The sequence below is a fragment of the Seriola aureovittata genome, chromosome 2, assembly GCF_021018895.1.
Source record: "Seriola aureovittata isolate HTS-2021-v1 ecotype China chromosome 2, ASM2101889v1, whole genome shotgun sequence".
Lineage (NCBI taxonomy): Eukaryota > Metazoa > Chordata > Actinopteri > Carangiformes > Carangidae > Seriola > Seriola aureovittata.
The window spans coordinates 24,502,307-24,526,407 of NC_079365.1; the positions used below are offsets into that span (position 1 = coordinate 24,502,307).

Below are 24,101 nucleotides of genomic sequence, written 5' to 3' on the forward strand. Positions count from 1 at the left end.
CAGTAGGACATTAAGACAGAGCCCAGCTTGCAGTTCCCTGTGCAATGCAGTGTGTTTTTCCAGTATTTATTCAGAAAGAGTGGCGATGCCTACACAGGTTAGAAAGTGAGCTAATTAGTTGGCAAATCAATGTGCGCAGTAGTTCTTCAGCTACCTATGAATTATTTTCATTCTTCACCAGGTATGTGGCTCATGACATCCACTAACTGTTGCAAACTATGCAACACTGCAACCTTATTAATAGACAGCAGGTAAAAGTGAAGTGAGAGTCTGATTTTTTTTTTTTTTTTGTCTTTTCATGAAGTTGGAGGCTGTGCCTGAAGATGCACTCTGGCTAGAAACTGGTGAACTCACATTAAACAAAATGATGCTGCTCGTCCATGACCGAGTTAGCTTACTCGCTAGTGGGGTTAGATCGTTTACTGCAGTGCTTGTTAGCTCACTTGAGAGCTCACTATCCAAACACTGTGGATGTGAGTTTGCTCTGGGTATTCAAAGCAAACCAGATGACATCAAAGTGTCTTTATCAATTTCTTCCATTTCAATCTGTCTCCATAATATGCTGTAGATTTATCAAGTGAATGCGAACTGACAATAAATAGGAACCATCCTTAACATTCATGCTTTACCTTTACTGCAGTACAGATGAACACGGTTTTATTCTTTTGAGTTGGAAACGATCTTTAAAAGAGGAGCAGTCAGCCGTTGATTGGAACTGGCTTGGAGCAGATTGGGATTCAAAAACCATTGTCAGTCATCCACACCTGTACATTTTTCATATACCTTTAGAAATGCGGATATAAGCCATTATTGTACAATATGATTCAATGGGAGCCCAATTCAATACCTTAGTTATTTACCATTCGAGTGTGAATAATCCGTCCCTGTATCTGTATTTTAAAGTTCTTTTTTTTTTAATTCCTTAAAACCCTATGCTTCCTCCAATGCACTTTCATTCCTGCACAGAGACCTTGAAGGGTCAATTTGGAAGCGATAGGAAAGGCACCCTTGTGTTAGCTAAGCAGAGGGAGCACTGGAGGGGGAGGGGATGCTGGTGAGGAGCTTTATGTGATGGGAAAACATAGGCAAGAACCAACCGCTGACTGTCAGGGACAAGCAATCTCCATACACAGTATGATCAAATAACCTTGATGGTGGAAAGTGAATTTGATTTAGCAAAAAAAATAAAAAAAATAACAGTGACGCTGTATTTTGAACAAGATTTCCATATGGTAATAGGCTGCACAGTGAGACACAAATAGGATTCCAATTGTCCCATTAGCTCTGATAAAATCAGGAAAATGTCTGGGCTGGGCTAAAGATCAAGCATTGATTGAAGGGAATGTCAGAGGAATTATAGTTATTCCTGACCAATGGCATTAGCTTTTCTGACGACAGCTGAATAGGAGTGCTTCTGCCATGTATTAATGCATTGTGGGTAGGTATTTTCCTTAAAGCATTTGGTGAAAAAAATGCCTCCTTTAAAGATAAGCACACACCATTGGGAATTATATTTTGCAAAATGCTGATGAATGTGTTTTTTAAACCAAGTCTGTGTGGTTTGCATTTCTGACCAACTGGGCATTCAGACATATTAAATATTTTCCCTTTGGCTTTCCTTATTCTATTCGTTTTTCTCCTGTTAGACCTAAAGTAACCCAGATTAAAAAAGAAAAAGAAAAAAAGACCTTTCACAGCTTCATAAAAATGTGCCACTACCCATCAGTCTCCTAGACAAATGGCATCTGAGGAAATGCTATAAAAGTCTCTCTTTTGTGCAGGTATAAGAAGAGACAGACATTTCAGTGGAAAGGATAAAAACAAACAGCCTTTCATTTGTTTGTTGCCATTTAAAAGTTGAATATAATCCCCCTATTTTCTATGGATGATTTCAAACTCACTAAAGAGGTATGAAAGTTTGCAACTTTCTCTGTAAAACTTGAGTGAAAGACATTGGCTAGCATTCAGGATTTCAAGTGTTATTGAAGACATTACACTGGAGTCGTTTTGAAGTAATGGGGGCTCCGCAAGAGTGTTTCTAATTTGATTCTGAATGAAGAATAGGGCAAGAGTGATTTAGCCTGGCAGGAATCACTGGATAAAATTTTGACATAATGTCAGTTTGACTCAGGGCGTGTCATTTCCATTACAAATGACAAGGCGCTTAACAGTCAGTTAAAACAGAGAGAAGGAGAGGGAGAAGGAAGGGTGAGGTGTGTGGGTGAGATGAGGCAGGATCGAATTTGAAGGCTGGAATAAAGGAGATGTTTGCAGAACGCAGAGGAACAGCTGTTTGATCAGCCAGCAGTCAACAAGCCACTGTAACTCTGGAATTTCATTACTCATTTGTTCCTTTGTCTGATGAAGAATTCAGACTGCTCATTCTTTGCACTTCATAATAGAAAACAAACATGGCTCTATACTGTGATCACAATGCACAGCGCACCATTTTCCCTGCAGGGTTTTGTTTTCGAAACATAACGTGTATTTCCTGGTTTCTTGTAGTATGCAGGCCAATCAGTCGCAAAGGAGCGGGGTGGGATATTGTAACATTTTTCAGGTCGAAATCTATAATTTTTAATCTCATACTTCCATTTTTCCTCTCGTATCGATCCATTTTGTACCATCAGCAAGCTTCGTGAATGGATTAAGCTACCATGCAAACAAAGAGAATGTGGTGTCCCACCATCAGCGTAGTGATCAATGGCGGAGACAGCCCAGGTCAACATTTTCGATGCCTGTGTTTACTGAGGCAAAGTATTGGAGCAAGAGGGGCCGGTGGAATAGAGGGTGCAAACTCGAATCAATAAAACAGCTATCATCATTTGCAGGGTTTATTAATGGCTTTGCCCCGAGCTGGCAAAGAGAGTAACACTCACTTGCATTTGGGCAACCAACACTCCAGCGTTTATGCAGCTCACATCCTATCAATCATCACAGTGTGAGTTGCTCTCAGCAATGGTCTGGCTACCTCCACTCACCTCAGAACCCCCCCTCCCCTACCCCTTCAATCAGGTAATGAATGGCATCAATTATGTGGCCGGTCTGCCAAGATATACAAATGATTCAGAATGGGTCAAAGTCTAAAGGCTAGCAAAAAAAAAGAAGAGAAAAAAAAAAACTCAGTTTAATTCAGTTTCTTTCACTCTTTCGCTCTTTGCTGCGGCTCAACAGAGTTTTCATGAATTTTAAAAGGTATATCCACCTGTTCACGACTGACAACAGCATCAGTCACACAGCACACAGCCGTAAGGCAGCGAGTGTTTCCACCAACAGGTGCTGCCTATCCTCGTGGTAGTCAGGAAATTTCCCATTGGAAAAAAAAAAAGAAAAAAAAAGGCTTTTCTACTTAGAGACTACAGAACATGTCGTCTAGTACATCAGACAGCAGAGAAAAAGACGCAGAGCTTTTCATGGCAGGTGAATTGTTTCTACGGGTTGAGGCAGCTCTGTCTGAAGAGTAGGGGTTCTGTTCAGTCAAATATCATAGAGGTTTAAAGCAAATGAACAAATCCAGTTCCCCTCCTGTCAAATGAAACTGTTTAACACCGGGTGATAGATGAACAATAAAGACATAAAGGTCTGTTATTTTAGGAGCTTACAGAAAAAAACTATTATAGAGGATTTATGATTGATATGGAGGAAGAGACATGATTAAAAATGTATTTCGACCGAGTGTAGTTCGATCCACAAGCTATCAACCAAAAGCAATATTATAAAACTTTAATGGAATAATTTAGGAATTACACAACAATAGACTGATGGGATGATTATTTCTACTCATGAACCATGAAAGTGTCAGCGGAAGAATTCGGCTGACTGTGCGAGCTCAGCCCGGTTCTTCCCCTGTATGGTTCTCTGCTCTTCAGTCTCTACACAGATTAGATTGCGGTGCTGGCCTCAAGGTGCAGCACCATGTCCATGGGATTAGCCCACTTTAACACAGCTCCCACTGAGCTGACCCACAGACTTAAAATTGTAGTCCTGCTTGACTGGGTCTACTCCACAGGCCGGGGAACCAGATCCAGGATTACCATCTATGGACCCAGAGCTCTGAAGTACAAAGACATGAATGGGACTGCAAAGATCCTCTTGTCTTGTCTTTTACTCTCATCCTCGTGCTGCAGTACAAGGCTGGAGGAAATCTGCATCACCTTGTCTAAGACTTAAGTAAATCTGCAGCACCTGCAGCAGCATAATGATGTAAGAGCCTGAGCAGTCTGAAACAGGCATTTAAAGGTATAGTCATATTTTTACTTGCTATGTGATGGTTACTGTAGTAACACTGTTACTGCGTTCACCTGACAACCTATACGAGACTAAAGCTTTAATTAGAAACAACAGATAACAAGCTGCGATATTTTGCTTTATGTATCTTCCAAGGTTAAATAGCCTCCTTTCTTTAAAGTAATTTGCCATAGGACGAAGATGTCAGGGAGTCATCTGTTATGCATTTTATGTTTGGCCTGTATTCCTCCATCAAGTGTTCTTTTGTTGTAGAACTGGGAGATGAACAATGTGTGCACTCTGCTGTGAATTCTCCACAGAATTCTTGACAAGGCTTGAAAGATAAAGCAGGCATCAAATAGTCAGATCTCCACGTGTTTCATTGTTGGTGCAGACTATCTGTCTCTGCATGCAAATTAGGTTTTTTCTTAACGGTACTTTCACTTATTTGTTTCTTACTGTAAAGTTGGAGTTAGGGCCATAAATCTCTATCTGCAGGAATCATGCAAACCAATTTGCAAATAAATGAAAAGAGAGATTTTATTGAGTGCAACAAAAGTATTTCATTTTTTTTCATCTAGACATATGGGATATTGCAATAACATTCATATTATGTCCAGACAGCAATGTTGGCTTCATAAGGTAGACAGCCAGTTGAACTAATATTTAAGTAGACACTGCACACATTTAAATCCCCATTTTAAACAAAGCTGCAGCAAATCTATTTTGCACATTAGCTAATCCAAATTATCTTTAAATACAATGCTCATTCACAGTTCGCCTTCAGTCACAATATTGGGTTATTTACTACATTATGCACACTAAACACAAATTAGCACATGAAAATAAACTGGGCTGGCTGAGTGGTTGATATGCCATGTCTTTAGCAGAACATCAAAATCTTCCAATAGCGTGGCCTGAGGCCACCGGCAAATTAAAGTCTCATCATTATCTGACTTGACTCATATTGTTTATACCCAATGAAATGAGTGGAATTGTGTCTGTAAGGAGTGGTCGAGACATTTCTGGCTGAGGGCACTGCTTAATGTGCCAGTATGCATCAAGGAAATAAATAAATAAATGAACTGGGGTACAGTAGTAGCCTGGAGGTTAAAGAATCCAGCCCATAACAGAAAGTTTCCCAGTTTGAGGACTCATTTCAGCTGGGAGAGACTGACTGCGGGGGGGCTGAATCGACTTTGTAACTACTGTCAGCATGTGTCTGAGCAAGGCACGGAAGCCAGATTCTTGAGCCCTGAAGGCAAGTGACAATATTACAGTGAAAATATATACACGTATAAAAATGTATGCCGTCGTAAGCTATTTCAGTGCTTATGTCGCTGACCAGGTGGAGATGCACTGTGGCAGTGTTGGACAGCTCACATGTGCAAATGTGTGGATGTCTGTGTACCTGTCGCTTACCCTGCGTGTTATTGCAGAAACCATTTCTGTTGATAAGAGTGTATTAATATTGAAATGGACTGGACAAAATAGGAAGGTATTTTTCCAGATAAGAGGAGCTCTGGTGTGATAAAAATGTTGATACCCTGATCTCATTCAGTTTTAATTATTACTGAACACTCACAGGAATTAACTTAATGTCCTCTGTTTGTATTTACAATTCTGAAGCTACAATAAATCAATCAATCATATAAAATGAAAAAGACAGAATTTAATTTAAAAAAAAGGAAAGTTTTCTTTGTAGTGAAGGTGCAGTTCAGGTCTTGTCACCTTGTGGTCAGTCTCCTCCCAAGGTACTGGAGCATGACCACTGTAGGGGGCAGCCCTGTGTCACTGTACATTAACGATACCAAACCAAAGAAAACATATCCCATCTTCCCAGTGCTGCACACCTGCATGGCCGTGCTACAACAAAACAAAACAAACCAACCAACCAAACACCTTCCACTTCCTCATTACTGCGTGCCTCTCCTATTGGTGGATGGTGCCCCAAACCCCACCCCGCTTCCCACCCTTACCTGCTTTCTGCCTAGGCTCTACAAAACAATCAATACCCAAACAGCCATAAAAAACCAAAACACCCAATTGGGATGGAATCATTTTTGTCCATTTTCTTCTCCTCCTCTCTATTTCTCTCTCCCTCTCTATAACTCAAAATATGAATCTATGACAATAAGAAAAAGCTGTCAGTTGTTTTGCCCCCCTGTGGGTATTGTATGTCTGTACTTTATGTTATGTTATGAACTTAACGTCCTCTGTTTTTATTCACAGTTCTAAAGCTACAATGGAAAAATATAAGATAAAGAAGGCTATAATTTAATTTGAAACAAAGCTTTGGCAGTAAAAGAAAGTTTTCTTGGAGGTAAAGGTGCAAATCCAACATTATATATAAAGAGAAGTAAATGTGATGTTAAGCACGGTTAGTGCATCAGTATGTTGGTAATTTCCATAATGTCAGTTTTTATACTACCGTCATTATAGAAAGCACAATAACCACTTTCATCATTTTTTATTTGCTAGATTGGTATAAATGTACTGTCATTATATACTGTAGCTGCAGGAAATTAAATATATATATATACATAACCTATGCCATTTGTATCTTTCATAACACAGCAAACATGGGGCACATGATAAAGAGTAACATTAAGTTTAAACCAGCTTTCATCATGTAAATCCTTGTCTTCCAACTATGGTTAAACACTGAGGGGCCATGTTGCAAAGTGTTGTCATGCTCTCTACAGAGATGCTTTTTAAGCACACTGAATATAATATAGAATACACACAACAGGTTTTACAGGTAATTCAAACTAAAATGGTCATCACTACATGACTCTGGCTTTCCAGGGGTTTATTTATTATGAAGCAATGGTTAGGCGTGGAAAGTGATAAAGAATACATTTACAAACTACCTATTTGTGTACACAACTGTAATATTCGCTGACATTTTGTGAATAGAAGAACATGTTTGAATTGTGCCAAATCAAGGATGCTGCATGTGCCGAGAAAATGTTGCTGCATGAGATTTCGGGGAAAATTATATCACTGTCGCCTAGAATTCTTTTCATCTTGCTTCTTTGATGCAAAATTGGTTTGGTGCAGCCGAGCACTTAACAACATCACAGGGTGTGAGGAATATTTTCCTTTCTGCACAGAAAGCACTGAATACTAGAAATACTGTTTTAGAATATTGTTTTTGTGAGCGACAACATGTACTTTGTTTAATGTTATCTCTTAAGTGCAGTATTAAGATTTGTGTGTACAAAGGCTATTTCCCAAAGACAATTTTAAGATAAAAAGGACTTCTCAATAGAAACTGCTGTTTAATGACCAGCAATCGAGAAATCTACTGAAACTGTTTATCTGAGGACAAACTGACACTTAGTGAGGATATTTAGAGAAACAAGTCAGCTCCGTCTTTATTATCACTGAATGTCAAAATCTGTAGGAATACTAATCCTCATTAAACACACAAGCACAAAGATGCATACAAATGCATCAGAACATTATCACTTGAAAACAAACAAAATATCATCCATCAACATTTTTTTACCAGCAGGCCAGGGACCGGTTTTAATGAAGCAAGATTATTGACTGAGCAATATGTACTACATATATATATATATGTACATATAGTATTCCACAGCTATTCAACCACATTAAGGTGCATATCCAACACATCTTACTCTGTTCCAGCATCTATACAATACAAAGGCAAAACAGTCCCAGCCAGATGAATAACTCCATCCAAAGTCCAGCAGAAACTAACACAAAGTTTTGACTATTTGTTAAATTCAGACACATTTGTGCTGTGAAGGAAAGCGCCGCTCTTTCTGTCCTCCTTTTTGCTCCTATACAGACACACAGAAAAAACAAACTGGCACTAACACAACGTCATCAGTCACTACAGTTTAAATGTAGTGATGTGATTCTGAATGGCGGGAGAGAAATCTGATTATTGACCTGCTGCATGTATACACAGGTTTAACCAGGTTACTTAAGTGCATGTAAACATACCGACTAGGATTTATCTTCCATCTTGAAGTTGTTTAGATATTTCAGTCTGGACCAAAGTGGTGGACCCAATTACTGACCATTGTACCATCCCTACAGCCGAACTGCATGCATACTTGAAAAATCCAGATATCCAGGCTGTCTGAGCGCTATCATGTTTCACTAAACCTGAATCAGTGAAATCAGTGGTGACCTGAATAAAGTGTCTCACAGAGCTGATAATCCAGGATAACCCAGAAAACTCAAAGAGAGCCTTGAACTCTCTTTATGTGCCAGAGTCTGGTCTGTTGCTGGCATGATCACCGTAAAGCTCCGTTCATGTTGGAGTGAAAGGGCTGCCAAAATGCTTTGTGGGTATTCTGTGCTGAAATGGGCGGCTACTGTCACTCCTGCTGGTTTTCCTGCTGGCACAGTTAACAGCTTTTTCAAGTATGCATGCATTGTGACAATTGCAAATTCAAACATACTGCAACAGACGAGCACTCTGTCTCATTTCGGTTACTTCCATTAGTACATTTCCATGTAGTACACTGGGTTCAATGTGCACTTACTTGTGTAGTGTGTGAATCACAACAGGGTGGTGTTGCCTCAAATCTGTGGCTTTTGTGCACTTACCAGAACTGGCAATCACAACATTTATCTCATCACTCGTGAAAATACCTACCAGCTTTTGCTCACATGACCTAAAAATGAACACACTTTTATTTGCTTGTGTTCCCCTTGTTTCACATGGGAACATCTGTAGCTTCCTCGGCCGGCTTTTTTTTTTTTTTTTTTTTTTTTTTTTGAAAATAGGTTGGTGGTCCCCTTCCGCTACCTCGCCAAGATGGCGACCATTGAGGGTGAGATGTATTAAGCATTTCACACTCAATTTTTTGGCCGTTTATTTACACCATCCGGATGCTCAAAGTGCTCCGTCATTGTCACTCTATGACCGAGCTTATGTTCTCAAAATAGCAAGTGCAAGTACAGAAGAACGCGAAATGAGAAACACAGTAAGGCCTGGTCAGCATTAATGCAGTCAGAGTTAATGAGAGTGAGTCTTCCAACATTTGAATTGTTTTTGTTCATGATGAGGCTTAGACTATGTAGGGCATCAACAAAGTGGTGAAAAAATACCACAAACAGCTGCTTCAAAAATGACTATAGAGTTAAATCAACCTCTTGGTACTCTCCAAGACTGCACATTGTAAGTAGAGCCAGACCGATACGCCGATTTAAGATAATTGCACATAAATCAGCATTGGCATTTATAATATAATTTTCTTTCTTGTCAATATAGCGCTGACACCTACTGTAAAACACACGCTTGCAGTCTATCTGTTGCTAAATTAGTTAGTCACGAAGCTAGCTACTGCCATGGTTTGTCAGTGGAAGACAGCTAATGAGCTGTTAACATACTGTGTTATACACATTCTGCCTAAATGACATAATGGTACACACATCCGAGACTCGCACGTCAGTACAGTTACAGTCAATGGATTGGCAACACCAGAAATATCACACCGACAGTTTGTCTGAAAAGGTTTAGAGCTGAGACACGAGGCCTTTTCAGAATTAACACTAACCCCTCTCAGCTAATGTTGGACCGTCACATTTCAAAAACAGCTGGCTAGAGACGGTAAGATTATTATACCAGCGGAGAACCACTACAAATAAACAGGTACACACTCAGATAAGTAAATGTCAATGAAAGCTGATTCAGACGTTGCCCATGTCCGCCTCCCTCTCATTTTTTTGTTGTTTTACTGCAGCTGCGTTCACTCTCAGTCACTGTTGCAGTTTATTGGATCATCAAATATGACATGTTTTTAAACGACATAAATAGTGGTTGGAAAAATATTTCCTGGAGCTTCATAGCGACAGAAACAAAACTCGTGAATAGATAAACTGGATAAATGAACCGATTATAATTAGTCTTTGATAGACTTGGTGTCTCTGTCACAAATCCATTAAATCCAGTACCTATTAGTTTTGTAAAATATTTATGATATGTGTGTATATTTTGTAACGTCAGAATCAGCCTTAAAAATAATGAAAAAATTAAAAAAATTCATTATTATTTTCATGCAATTTTATGGAATTACATTGTTAGTTATTTTGTCCAATGCTGCATGTTTGTTTAAAACATTTGACTTCTACTATAAAAGACTTACCACAGTTTGAAAAAAACAAAAACAACTTATCTATAATGTTATTCTGTGTGTATTTATTTCCTATGTCCTGTAATCAGTGGCTGCTGATTAGATGGCAGCTCTGTGGTTTCCATGATTATATGGATAAACAAATTCAACCCTGAACACTGAAATAACGCTGTCGGGGAGACATAAGCTTAAATTTAAAGATAGTGCATATCAGTCCAAACATATTGGTTCCAGGGCCTTTAAGCTATCAGTCTGAAGAAACCGTCTTAGTCCAAAAGAAAAACATTTAGAGAATTTCCATTTTTCCCTTTTGCCTCAGAGGACAAACTGAAAAACAAAGCTGTTTAATGCTTCACATGATATCAACCTTATGTCAGTACTGAGAACAGTCTTTCACCAAATCATTTTTAGACTTTTATAACCGAGAGTAAGAAATGAAACAAAAAAAAAAAAGGAAATCTTATCAAAGTTTATTTTATGAGCACCAGTTATCCTGAAGAGTGGGGTGGATATAGCTTGCACATGAATGGAAAATACCTAAACAATAGCTCGTCCTCAGGGCTGGACACAGCTCTCAATACATGAACCAGACGTCAACAATAACAACAAAATCTTTTAAACAACTCCCACACTGGGCAAGACAGTCTTTTGTAGCGTCAGATTTTGGGTATCTTGAAAACGTACTCAATTTTGCATTATCTCTGTCCACATTTATGTCTGCTCTACAGGGACTGCACAGCAACAACAAATTAGCAAAACAAAACACTTGACTGTTTTTTGCTTTGTTTCCTCGGCAGGCAGGGTTTTTATATAGTATGAATGCACAAATGTTGTTTATATCACCTTCCCACATCAGTGCACCCGCTAAATCAAATGAAACACTGTTGGCATCACATCATAAACACATCTTATAGGGTGACAGAAAAACAGGCAAATCAATCAGTCAATTAGTAGATGAAAGCAGCTGCTTCCACTGCAGTGTTTTGCAGGAGTTTAATTGGTGAGGAGGTGATGATGACAAATGGACAGAGGTCGTTCATCTCCTGCAGCCGAGGGCACAGTTGTCGTCTCTAGGGCGAGGGGGCGGAGAGAGTTAAGAGTGTTTGAGAAAAGGGATCCGGCACATTATTCAACCATTTTGAAAACACTGTACTCCACATATCGGTCTTGAGGTTGCACTTATTTTGCATTGCTTTGCAGCGGTTTTATGAAAATGTTCCTCCAGGTCTGCATAATGTACAACAGAACGCATGATATTATTCCTACAACCCAGCATAGTGAATGGGCAAGAAAGGGGCTCGTTTGTTGTCCACATATTTTGTCCATATCTCTGCAGTTGTGAATCTCCAGCTGTTATCTCTCAGGCCTGGCAGCTTAAAGGCTTGGATTTTCCTCCATGGAAGCTTCTGTCCTCTCAACAACAGGTCTCTCTAATGATGGGAAATTATGTTTGTAGCACGACAATTATGGTGCAAAAATACTCTCGATCAGCTCTGTATCATTTCTTGAGGCTTTGCATTTCTCTCATAAGATGTTTTCTTTGTTATTCCAGTTTCCTTCCCACTCAAAGGAAAAGGGAAAAAATAAACACCGGCAAATACTTTTTCTGTGTTCATTTTAAGAACTAGTTCTAATAAAACAACAAATTGCTTTTTTTTTTCCTCTTTTAGTGAAGAGGCATTTCATTCTATATTTTGACAAGACTCAAAAGACAAACCATTGTAGTCAAATTTGCAAGTGAGCCATGTGTGATCCAGATTTATAAAGCACCAACGGCCTGTGAAGGCCTATTACCTAATCATTGTCAGCCTGTCACTGCAGATGACCTCTTCTCCACAGAAACACAGAGAAGAGCAGCAAAGTGAAATTCCAAAACAGTAGGCGCCTGCTGTTAGGTAGCCTCCTCCATATGGCGCCCAGATTGTTTTATTCTTTTTTTTTCCTCACTCCCTCTTTTTAATTAACACCTTTTGGAAAGCAGCAGTCCCTTTTCCAACAGGACAGGTCAGAGTTGTGAGAAACGCTCTCTCTCTGTGTCTCTCTCTCTCTCTCTCTCCCTCCCAGGCCGTTTTTCAAGCACAAAAGGAACAAAAAAAAAAAAAAAAAAAAAAAGGAGAAAACTCACTTAAACAGAACCAAAGATGTTGGTTACTGCCTCTGTAACAAGTTTATGAATACTTCTGTGATGGCCAGTTGGGAGCAGATCTCCACAACAGGCTGAACATTTAACAGACTGTATCATCACCTCATAAAGCTGATACTCTCATAGCCAACACTTGACACATCCAGCTGAAACAGAGGAACAAGCATTGGGGGAGGGAGGGGAGCAACACCTTTCACTCAGATGGAGTAATTTGACCCATTGTTATAAAAAATATTGATTAGTGCAGGTTTAAGATAATGGAATAATATTTACATATTGAACGCATTACAGGTCCTCTCCTAGATTTGTTCAAATGCTCTGCTTTGAATACCAATTTGTGTCTGATGAAGTTTTCCAACAAAAATGTTTAATTATCTTGTTGAAAATCATTAAATTACTCCCACTCTCTTTCTCTTATGGAAACTTCCTGAATGTATGAATATGCAAACACAGATATGACTGTAAAAAGAAAAAGGGCTGGGCGGCATCTGCACTGCCCACATAAAGTAAACTGCTTTGGAGTAGTCGAGGGAATGTTGATGTTTTTATTCCTCTTTCATTACAAGTGTTTTGTGTTTTTCATTTATTTGCAAGGTGTTGTTAACCTGTTAATAACCAAAATTATTTGCAAAACACAAAGACCTCTTACACAGCTTAATACTGAACAAGTCCTCAAAAAGGCAGATGAGATTATCAACGATCTCAGATGTCCTCTATGAATACTTCAAGTTTATGCTTTTACATCGATAAATGCACTTTTAATTTGGACTTCTGCTCCTTTTTGACTTAATATGTATCTCTGTGGTTTTGGACTTTGGCCAGCTGTAGACTCTATTTTAATTCTGTCTGATGTTTGGGTTGTTTTTATGTGTGTAAGTGAATCGGCTATGTGTGCTCTGTTGGCAGAAGTAGTGTCTTGAATTGCCCCTTATGGGAAAAGTAAAGTATCTTGAACAGCGATATTGCTCATTTCAAAAGTTAAATAGTTGGACACAAAATGCCTCCTCCTTGACTTGAAAAGTCCAGTCTCTCTCTGTGTTTACAGGAGGCGTCAGGTTTTTCCACATCACAGTGGTCTAAGTTGCTTATTGGACCACGATGTTGTGATGTTGCACAGTCATGGTTGTGCACACGTGTTAAACTGAGATTTAAGGTGAGAGACTTTCCTCCTTCGGAAAATAAATGGGAAAACTGTCTTCTTGTGTCAGACTCTGCACAGTGAGGTTCAAACCTACAAGTAAAGAAACAATAAGTAAAACACAACATGCAGCAGAGGGAGTCACAGGCTTCTGAAGCTTTTTTGGGGGTGTTACATTCTCACCCGTTGCTATTATCATCTTTTTATGCTTTTACTTATGTTTTATTCAGATTTGTGTGAAAAATATGAAATGAAAACATGTTAATGTAAATGGCCTGGAGTCTAAATGCAGAGGGTAGCATTAAGTGCTACATGGACACTGTGTTGTTGCGCCTCTTTGGCTTTAAGAGCGATAGACTTGTTGCATCAGGAGGCCTTTTTGTCATTTCTCCTGGTATCAGTGTTGCCAACGTATGCTTGAAAATTCAGTCAATTTGGTGGCACTGAACTATGACACTATTACAGAGTCAATTAGGTAGGCTACAGTCTAAAGCACTCCTATTCTTAGGGCTTAGTGTGCAGATTCAGGATTGCCTACAGCGTTTCTGGGCCGTAGTCATGGGAAAGAGGTCAGCAGGAAGTCAATTGGTTTGATTGAAACCACTGCCCTTGCTTTAGAAGTGAGGTGAAAAATAAAATGGTCCATTATACAGCCATGAAGAATGCGGTAAAGGGTTTGTGTCGATCCGTCTGTTAATGGGGTATCTGGTGATATCTCAAAAAGAGTAGACGGATTGGCCTGACAGAGGGCCCTGTGATTAAATTCACTTTTTTTTTTTTTTTTTTACCTAAATGTGATATGGCAGACGCAACCGCTATCCAACATGGCTGAAGCTTTGAGGGATGATTCATTGCGGCACTGTGTTCTGGTGTTTAAAATCATCACTGTGATTAGCTTGATGGAGGCGATACTAACTAAAGGTCAAAATTTCCAACGCTGACAGCTTTCATCATAGCTGGATATGAGGTGTAAAAGAAATTATGCCATTTTAATTCACAAAAGCCACATTTCTGTCACCCCAAACTTTCTACACGGTCACTTATTTTATCTGTAATTACAGCTGAAAACACAATACAGATGTTTGACATATTTTTTCAGTTTCTGAGAAAGTTAGAGAAGACAGAAAATTAATTTTATTCTCAAGTGCTAGAACTGACCATATTTATCAAAATGTCCTTTTCATCCAACCACCATGAACGAGTCAGTGCACCATTTCATCTATGGCCACAGTACCATAAAATTAAAAGAGAAAGGGGGGAAGGGGAAATGTTGACCTTTTTTCTATTTTGACAAAAACAAACTTCAAACTTGTTCACTGAATGTGAATCTGGCAGTTTTAATAAAGATGTTTGGATTTTTTATGGTAAAGGGAATTTGACTGAACTTCCTCTACATTATCATGCAATATAGGTTGGAAACATACTTTTATTTTGAATATAAATCACACAATAATTTCTGCAAGCATACCTCAAGGCATTATGTTCATGATAGCATGGTATTTGAGCAATAGTGAGCAAATATCTACCAATCAAGTGTTTATGGGCCAAACAAATACATAAATCTGAATAAAAATATTGAATAGTGTTTCCATGTAAAGCTGAACTCTCATTACATGTAATTCTTTGTAAAATGATTTGGCTTTGTGAATGGAAAATGTTGCAAAAAATTGGTAAATTTCTTTTTTTATCTGTCATCTAACTGTACTCACACTGACTCTCGAATTCCTGTAAGAGTTTGTGTGTTTATTCAAAAAAAAAAAAAACAAATGACAAGAAGCCATTCAATAAGTGACAAAGCTTGAAAACTGAAAAACATGTGCTGTGCTGTCAGCCTTCAACAGTTTTCACGCTGACTTGTCAAAAAGCCTAAAGCTAATTGTCCTCCCTCCTTTGTGCCTCAGCACATTAACCATTGCAGGAAATATTTTACTTTCAAGTCTCATATCAGGTGCAATTCACTAAACTGAAGAGATCTGACATTGACCTGTAAAAAAACAGTGGATTGTGTAAAAGCATGCAGTATTAGAAAAAAGTAGCATCCTGGTAGTTTCATGGTTACTACTTATATTTTCTTTTTTAAATGGACACAATGTGAGGTGTCAGGTCAATCAAGGTATTTGATTCAGTAAGACTAGAGAGAATATCATCATCACCTTTACAATCTACTACAACACAGTAGTCTATCAAACATTTTTGTTGAGTTTTTGTCATTCATTTCTATAATAATCTTTGAGGACGTGAAGTGTGTGTGAACCAAAACAATAAAATATGGGCCTTAAAACCAAAACAGTGAGCTGAAAGAGGCCACAATGCGGAAGGGAACTGCAGTCGAGTGATAATTCTCTGATTTATTTCCAACAAGTCCTCCAACCTGAAAAAAACGACCTATATGGTTGTTGGACCCTCTGATACGACCCATTGGAGTGTCTCCTGAAATAGCGCCCTTATGGCGGCAGGCGTACCAGACTTTGGTTGTCATGGTTACAATGATAAACAAGCGGACTGTACCGAGAGCAGCTTACCTACCTCCGTTACTATAATAACAGTCATGTCTTGGTTAGCTTTAGGAAAAGGTCGTGATTTGGGTTAAAATAACATTAAACAATCTTTGTTGTCATAGTTACAATAATAACAACGTGGCAAACTTTATCGAGCAGTTATGGATACTAGAAACATGATAAACTGCTGGTTTCACATGGGAATCGAACAACACTCTCCTGTGTCATATTCCTGTGTTATGTTGACGCATTTCTATCCACCCCAACCCTGTCATAATTACTACGGTCACTAAATGTCGCCTAGCAACAAAATGTTACTTTTTACAGTCTCTTTTTTTTCCCATTACGCAGTCATTTAATCTATTGGTAAAACAAAAACATTGACTGTTGGCAGCTTTAAATATTTATAGATCAATATTAGTGGTAGGTAAACAAGCCACATAAAATAAAGATTTGTTTGATGTCCGCTGATATCATGTTTACCTGAGTTTTTTTCAAGTGTTTTTTGAAGTGTAGTCAATGAGAAAGTTGTTGTTGTTGACTGTTAAAAATCCTGCAATGTTAAATAATCCCTTTTAAAGAATTCAAAAAACACCCCGTTTCTTTGCCTGGATCCAGATTTGCACTAAAAACTAATCACTTGTCCCTTGGCCCCTGGCTGAAGTCTCCAAGGTTTCTCTGAAATCTTTTAATAAGTTTGGGAGATATCCTGCCAACAAACAAACTAGACCACAAACAAACTCCCCCTGGCAGAGGTAAAAATGACTAAATCTGATATTGATTTTTAGATCTCACTTATTTTTCATGGGCAGCCTTTTTCAAAGTAGCTGTTGCACTCTGACACAGAACATGCCACGCAAATATTTAATGGACGGCCAAATAAATACAGCTCAACTGTCTGTAATAATATGATTTTAAATATTACCATGTTTGAGGATACAGATTACAGACAGACACACTTTTATAGCACCTTCTTCTAGCCTCTAAATATCCGTGTTTTTCCTCTGTTGTACATCCTGCATTGTACTTATTCACACATCGATTTACAGTATAATACCACACATCACTGACTAAAATGAATTGTGTGAAATCATTGTGTGCATGTCTGGTATTGGACTATGTGTGCTCTCACTTGATCTAACACAGTGTTTCAAGCTGAAAGTCTGAGATCAACTAACTTGAATGCACAAAAATGAAACCGCCTTTTTTTTAAAGTCAGAAGCATCTAGAGCTTAAAAACAAAAGAAAAAAAAGGAAAAACCAAAGAAGTCAAGATGGCGCGTTTCACACGTTAATTATTTACTTGAATGGCATCACAGACCAAACACACAAAAAGACATGTGTGGTGAACAAATAACAGGGGAAAGATGTACAATTAGGAAACTCAGTGGAGCAGAAAAACAACAAATTGTGTTTTCAGACCTAATAGTATTGTATTTCTTTGGTTTAATTGAACATGAACTGAGCACGGACAGAGCATAACAGATTAAAGTATACAACAAGCTGCACTGATGGGGCTTGCAGTGGGAAATATGTCTTGGAAATTTATTTTTCAAAAAAAACAAACGACATCACAGGGATGTAATTTCGTCTGGCACGTCAGACCCACATAGGCAGCTAAAGTTACACTTGGCAAGAAAAGAGAATCATTTGCAAGGAGAGATTATTTCAAATCTCCTCACATATCCACAAAAACAACCCCCCGACGCAAAGCACACCAACAACACTTTGCATTGTAAATGCAGCTGCAAGGTAAAAAAAAAAAAAAAAAAGTTAACTTTCTAGCATCAATCGGTTTGCATTTCAGGATCCGGTTTTGCTCCTTGAACTTGCTGTCACTTCGGCACTTCAAGTCCTCCATGAACTTTTGTGACTCTTCTCCAATTCACATTTAATTTGCAAAACCACAGCACAGCGCCTGAGAAAATTTATTACGGCGAATAGTTCACATATGGCATTTTAAATGTTGTGAGCTACCATGCTTCATATAAGATCAACATACAGTATGATCTCATTCAGCTCTGACCTCCATCGAATTACCCAGTGACAGACGTCCTCATTAATCCTGCCATAACCAATCAGTATTGGTGATTTAGTGCTATTAGTATTCAGCATGAGGACATCTGTGTCTTGTTTTTGTTTATTTATTTATTTTTTCTTCAAGGAACAGCTATACTCACTGACAAAGAGGTCTGTACATAATGTATTCAAATTAGAGCACAGAGCAGGAAGGCTGTAGTTTGCAGTGGAATTAAAAAGCAGACGTGTTTTATAGGACTTCTGCAAGGTTAGCAGACTCACTGCTGTTTTTACAAGGTCTGACTTAAGCAGGAAATTACTGGATTTTTTTTTTACCTTGAATTATTATATGAAAGCCACGAGACAGGAAATGGGCCGTTGGTAATGTTAAATACAGGCAAAGTGAAGGAAGTGACACTAAAATTTCAATTTAAACAGAAAACTTTTGGCAGCTCATTTCGTGTTCTGCATCCATAAGATGTGAAGCCAGGATCTCTCAGTGGGTCTTCATCACTCACAGAGTTACGACCCAAGGAGCCGATGCCGTTATATTGTACTTTAAATACTATTTATACGTGTCCTTGTACGTGTCGGGCTTAAATGCAAACACAAGACACGTGTTTATTGTTGGTTCATTGTGTGAGATTGAGTCAGTTTGTGTTTAAAAATTCTGATTGCAGGACTGAGATATTACTGATGCCTACCAGTGTTAGCCTATTGCTAATTATTTGTGTGCTCATTAGTTTTTAGTGTACCCTGGAAACTGCTGTTGGGTTGTGACTAAGTGTCGTTGTTCCCAATGGACAGCAGCATTACTTGCAATTCTTTCTCTAAGCATCATGTGTTTTCAAAGTGGTTATGTGTTGTTGTTTTTTTTTTGTCTATTTGCTTGTGTTTTGTGAGGTCTGAGATTGGCAATGCCAGTCAAACGTGCTGCCAAGCTCAACTGAAGTCATTTTAGTTGCCTAATCTTTGAATATTGACTTCAATATATCATTATGATTTTAACTGCAGTGTGTATTGGCTGTGGAAAATTATATCTCACTGAAAACCGCTTTATTATAAGTGTGATTTCTTATGTAAAAATATGCAGGAAGCACAGAGGAAGAGTTTCTAAAACACAGGGCACAAAATAGGAAGAGTAATATATTCATTACTAGGCAATAATGAAAACAATACCAGGTATTGTTTTCAGTTTGTGGGTCTGTGTGTATGTGTGTGTGTGTGTGTGTGTGTATGTGACAGAAAGCGGACACAGAGGATGAGACACACATTCATACACTCGTGTGGTTATTTACTAAAAGTCCCACCTGTGTGTGTGTGTGTGTGTGTGCGCGTGTGTGTGTGTGTGTGTGTGTGTGTGTGTGTGATCAGTACAACTCAACCACGCAGAGGCATGTATGACTCCTGATACACAGGGATGTGTGTGTACGTGACTCTTAACTCTAATCATTATCGTTATCTGTTTATCTCATCTATGCAGCTTTACTTTTAACTTCAGTTAGTTACTATAATAATTATTTGGTGAGACATTTGACACTTTATTTTACTTTTGCTTAAAAGAAAGTTGTAAAAGAGCCTATGATGAGGCTTGGAGAGGGGACATCTCCTTCATAAAAACGAGGATAAATAAATTGAGTTAAATATGGAGTTATAACTGACTAGTCTTATGTGTGGAGGTCTGTATGGTTACACCGCAGCCAGGTGTCATTTCCAGGTGATTTCATGAAGCTAAACACAGTGAACAGCTGTGCGTAACGGCACTGCACTCTGGCGTGACACTTTATTAAACATTTACATCTTGTGTCCACTTTGCGCTGCTCTGACATAATCTGATTTGAGGTGGTGGAATCCAGTGCTCACATAATTCAAACAGGAGAAAAAAGAAAAAAAAAAAATGCTCTGGTTGTTGATGTCTCGACTTGAACATTTTATTTGGCCGTGTTGATCTCACATAGAATATGACTGTTTATATCTGCAAGGCACCTCACTATAAATAAAAAGCAGAAAAAGAAGAGGGAGAGAAAGCGGTTCAACCGTTGTGGCAGAGACGGACTGCATGACTGTGGCTGTCATGACACCGCAGCAGCTATTTGTCACTATTAGTTTCCATTAATCTTTGTGAAGACATAGTTAAGATAACACCAGGATCGTCTTCTACTGTGGCATGTGAGAAACTGCAGTGATGGCGTGGTTTTCATGCTTCTCACTTATCTAAACCCATCCATTTAAGTAAACACCCGAAATGACCGATAATGGAGCCTGTTTGAGTCAACTGGACAAGCGGGTCATCACACACAAATGGCTGAAGTGATGAAATGCTGTCACGACTGCAGTGGAGACACACACTCCCTACAGCAGTCTACCATAAACTAAAGGATGATCTGAAGCATTAAGACAGTTAAAGTGTGATTTCTAAGGTTACCACACATCACATCTGGATTCAAACACGCAATGCTCTCAAGCTCTGTAATAAAGGTCCAAAAGGGAAATACCTGCATCAAAGAAACACACGGGTTCATCTTTTAAAAGAAAAAAACAAACAAAACAACAGAATCAAATGCTTGTTCCTAACAGCCATGTTACAACCCACGTGAGACTTGATAGAGCTGCATCCAAAAGCATTACTCCACAGTTTAGCCTTTCATGTTTATTTAGTAACAACACAAATCCTCTAACCTGTTTTTTTGTGTTCATTGACTTCTCTTCCCCCCAGTCAGAGAAAGAGTTGAGCAATCAGATCTCTGCAGGTAGGATTAAGAAAAATGTCTTCCTACATTGCTAGTTAGCTGCCCGGCAACAGAGAAATGGTCGCTAATAGCCCCTTTCCACTACATGGTACCAGCTCATGCAGTTTGTTTTCCATCAGGCAAAAGTTGATAGTGCTTAGCACCAGGTCCTGTTTTTGGTGTCACCACTGCATAGTTTCTAAGTGATCCTATCTGCAGTAGAAAAAGAAGCACCCAGTACGGAGCGTGTTGAGTCGGTATCATGTGGTGGAAAAAAACGTGTGGACGAGACTGACACAGCTTTACAGGTTATTGTGTGTTGCCTTGAGGAAATAACAACCCTGAAAAAAATGTACTAATGTACTAATCTTGGCATAGGTTTAGTTTCTACTAAAAATCATGTCAGCAGGACGAATGCGTCACTCAACAAAACAAAATAACATCTCTAAAGTAGATATTAACTAGACTAACTTTGATTCTGTCTTTTTGGATAAACAAAAAAATATATTTTTTTTGCATTTCACTTTGTAGATCATGACACTAGAACTAGTAGAGCTAAAAATGTATTTCTTCCATACTGCAAGGTGTGTAGTGTTGTTATAAACTAAGAGTACAAGTATTCAACTATGTGACTCGAAGAGCAGCGGGTCAGTGTGTCTCTCTGGGTCTGAGGCCAAAACTAATTCAACAGTTCTTGCACGTGTCTTCCAAATTTATCGTTTGATTTTTAGGGCGTGAGGTAATAAAAGTGTTTTTATGGGAAAGCTACAAACTCCACAAGAGGAGAAAGAAAGAGCACTACATGTAAAAAAAAAAAAGAAAATTAAATCCACACAGCTCAAATTAAAGGCCTGTTTTCTCTAGCTGATGCAGTGGTGAACATACTAAATGATTCGGCTCTGATGGGTGTAAAACATTCAAACATTTAGTGCTTGGTTTCGGTCACGAGGGATCTAGATATCCCGCTGACCTGCCTCTAGCCTTTTGTCAAAACTCAACGTGAGAGGGAAGAGATGCTTTCAAGACCTCATAACATGCATATCCACTCATTTATACAGAGCAAAAGAAAAATCTCTACAGGGCAAGATGATGATGATGTTTTTTGTCATAAATGCTTATTGGGTAGAGCTGCTCACCATTCTCAAATATTGTCTTTACACAACTCTCAATGCAGGATTGTTGCAGATTTTTTGCTGACACAATTTAATATCTTTGCATGTCTGAGGACGGAATATCTGACCTTCTCAAACTTAATGAGGTTTGCTGACAGCTGTGCAAGAACCAGACAGTTCCATCCAACACCAGAACTCTGTCTCAGACCTCAAAACTTTTTCAGACAGCTAAATTGGGACAGATTTAGCTGCCCCCTCATTGAGCTGGGTACCAGGGTGGAATGACAAGAGTCTACTCTACAGAGTTTTGCAAGTTGCACGCACACACACACACACACACACACACACACACACACACACACAGAGGGCAATAATCTATATTGCACCTCCCAGAATAAAACAGAAGAAGCCTTTTTGCTGTAGTATTTGTTCTCTGTGGGAGCTCCATGCATCGGGTCACTGTGTGTGTGTAGGTGGTGCATAAATTCATGACAGTCTATGGAGAAGAATGTGTAATTTTAATTAATTTGCAGTTAATTGTTTGATACCTCCTGCTGGTATTTTCCTTTGATAGTTTTGTGGAGAACACTTTATCAGGCTTTCATGCGACACTGCAAATAAACTCGCACTCATTATGGAAAAGAGTTATTTAAGCCTCCGCGACTCTAAACGGGTCGACAGTACCTACCGCAGAGAGTGGCAGGTACAGTGTGTATTCGTACAGGATCTACAGTATGTATAAAGACATGTCTTGGCTTCTTGGCTTCAGACAAACATGCCACACTACGGCTCTCTAAATCCCACCAGTGAAATCCTGTTGGAGAAACACTGGAAACTTTGCTTTGACGGCACAAAAAACATCTCAGTCTGCGCTTGCAAGGACTCAAAGCGTTAGTCATTTCGTGCATGTGTAGTGGTTCTAACTCTCTGATGTATTGTGGGTACGGAGCATTCTGCCCGGGAACTGTCTCTCATGGTCTTATTGCAGGCACCAGACAACAGCATAACCTTCCTGCACCTGTAGAGAAACAAATCATTCACATAAATGCTCTGTCCCTGATTAAGAGATTCATGCATGAAAATAAATAACATAACTTAATATCACACATGTAGCAAAAACACAGAAAGTAAACAGAGCGCAGAAATTGTTTACCTTTCTGAAGAACGAAAAGTAGAGGTAAAGGTAGTAGAAGTGTTCGGTTCATAGAATGAAACAAGAGCAAAACACACAACATTCACTTTTTCTTTTTTATAGGAAAGTGCACAAACTCTACATGAAAACATAATTACACCCATAAACTTACATCACTCGGGGAACCATGGGAAAAGTAAGAAATCATGTTTTCACATGAAAATGAAAGTCTCCTCTAAATCCACATTGGATTGCACAGGAATTTGTGATGCCTTATACTCATAATTTAGATCAACAACACACACACTATTGCACACTGTCACATCAGTCCCTGTCCCACAAAACTGCTAGAATATATTCCAAGTGAGACTTAACTAATGGTCAGTCACTCTTCAGGGAAATACGGCATTTCACTGTCTCAGTTTTCCCCAGGTAAACTGATGAGGTGGCCGATTCCATGATGTCAGCCATGATTGTTTATTTGTATCCAATCATATTCTAATTAAATCAACACAACTAATTATGTATAATGCTATTATTTAATGTTTAATTCGCAACTGAATGTTTTGTTTCTGTGAGTCATCTGGTACAGTGACGTATTGTTGTACATTTGATAGAATGACATCTTTAAACCTCTGTGTGTTCAGGTGGTGTGTGCATCTCCCAGTCGGTCAAAATTCCCCGCGAGCCCAAGCAGGGAGAGTTTGACAAGGTCATCCGGCGACTCAGAGAAAACCCAAATGCAAGAGTGGTCATACTTTTTGCCAATGAAGACGATATCAGGTAAGGCCTATTAATGGCTACAAAACACCGCTTTGAAGATCAGAAAAAAACATGACCACAGCAGACTGCTTAGAAACACGACCGCGTACAGCCGTTGCAGTACAGCTCTGCCGGACCACTGTGTAATGAATTGCAAAACAAAATCAAAGTGGAGCTGGTGCGGACGCCGACCTTATCCATGGCAACATCTGTTTCCTCACC

The 24,101-nt window shown here is 38.9% G+C and overlaps 1 protein-coding gene across 3 annotated transcripts in view; it reads left to right on the forward strand.

Annotated features, from left to right (window-relative positions):
* LOC130186287 (metabotropic glutamate receptor 4-like) overlaps positions 1–24,101 on the forward strand; it is a 178,837-nt gene that overhangs the window by 89,883 nt on the left and 64,853 nt on the right. For all 3 annotated transcript variants that reach the window (XM_056403282.1, XM_056403263.1, XM_056403272.1), the window contains exon 4: positions 23,765–23,900. In XM_056403282.1, coding sequence (XP_056259257.1) covers positions 23,765–23,900 — 136 coding nt within the window. The remainder of the gene's footprint in view (positions 1–23,764; positions 23,901–24,101) is intronic.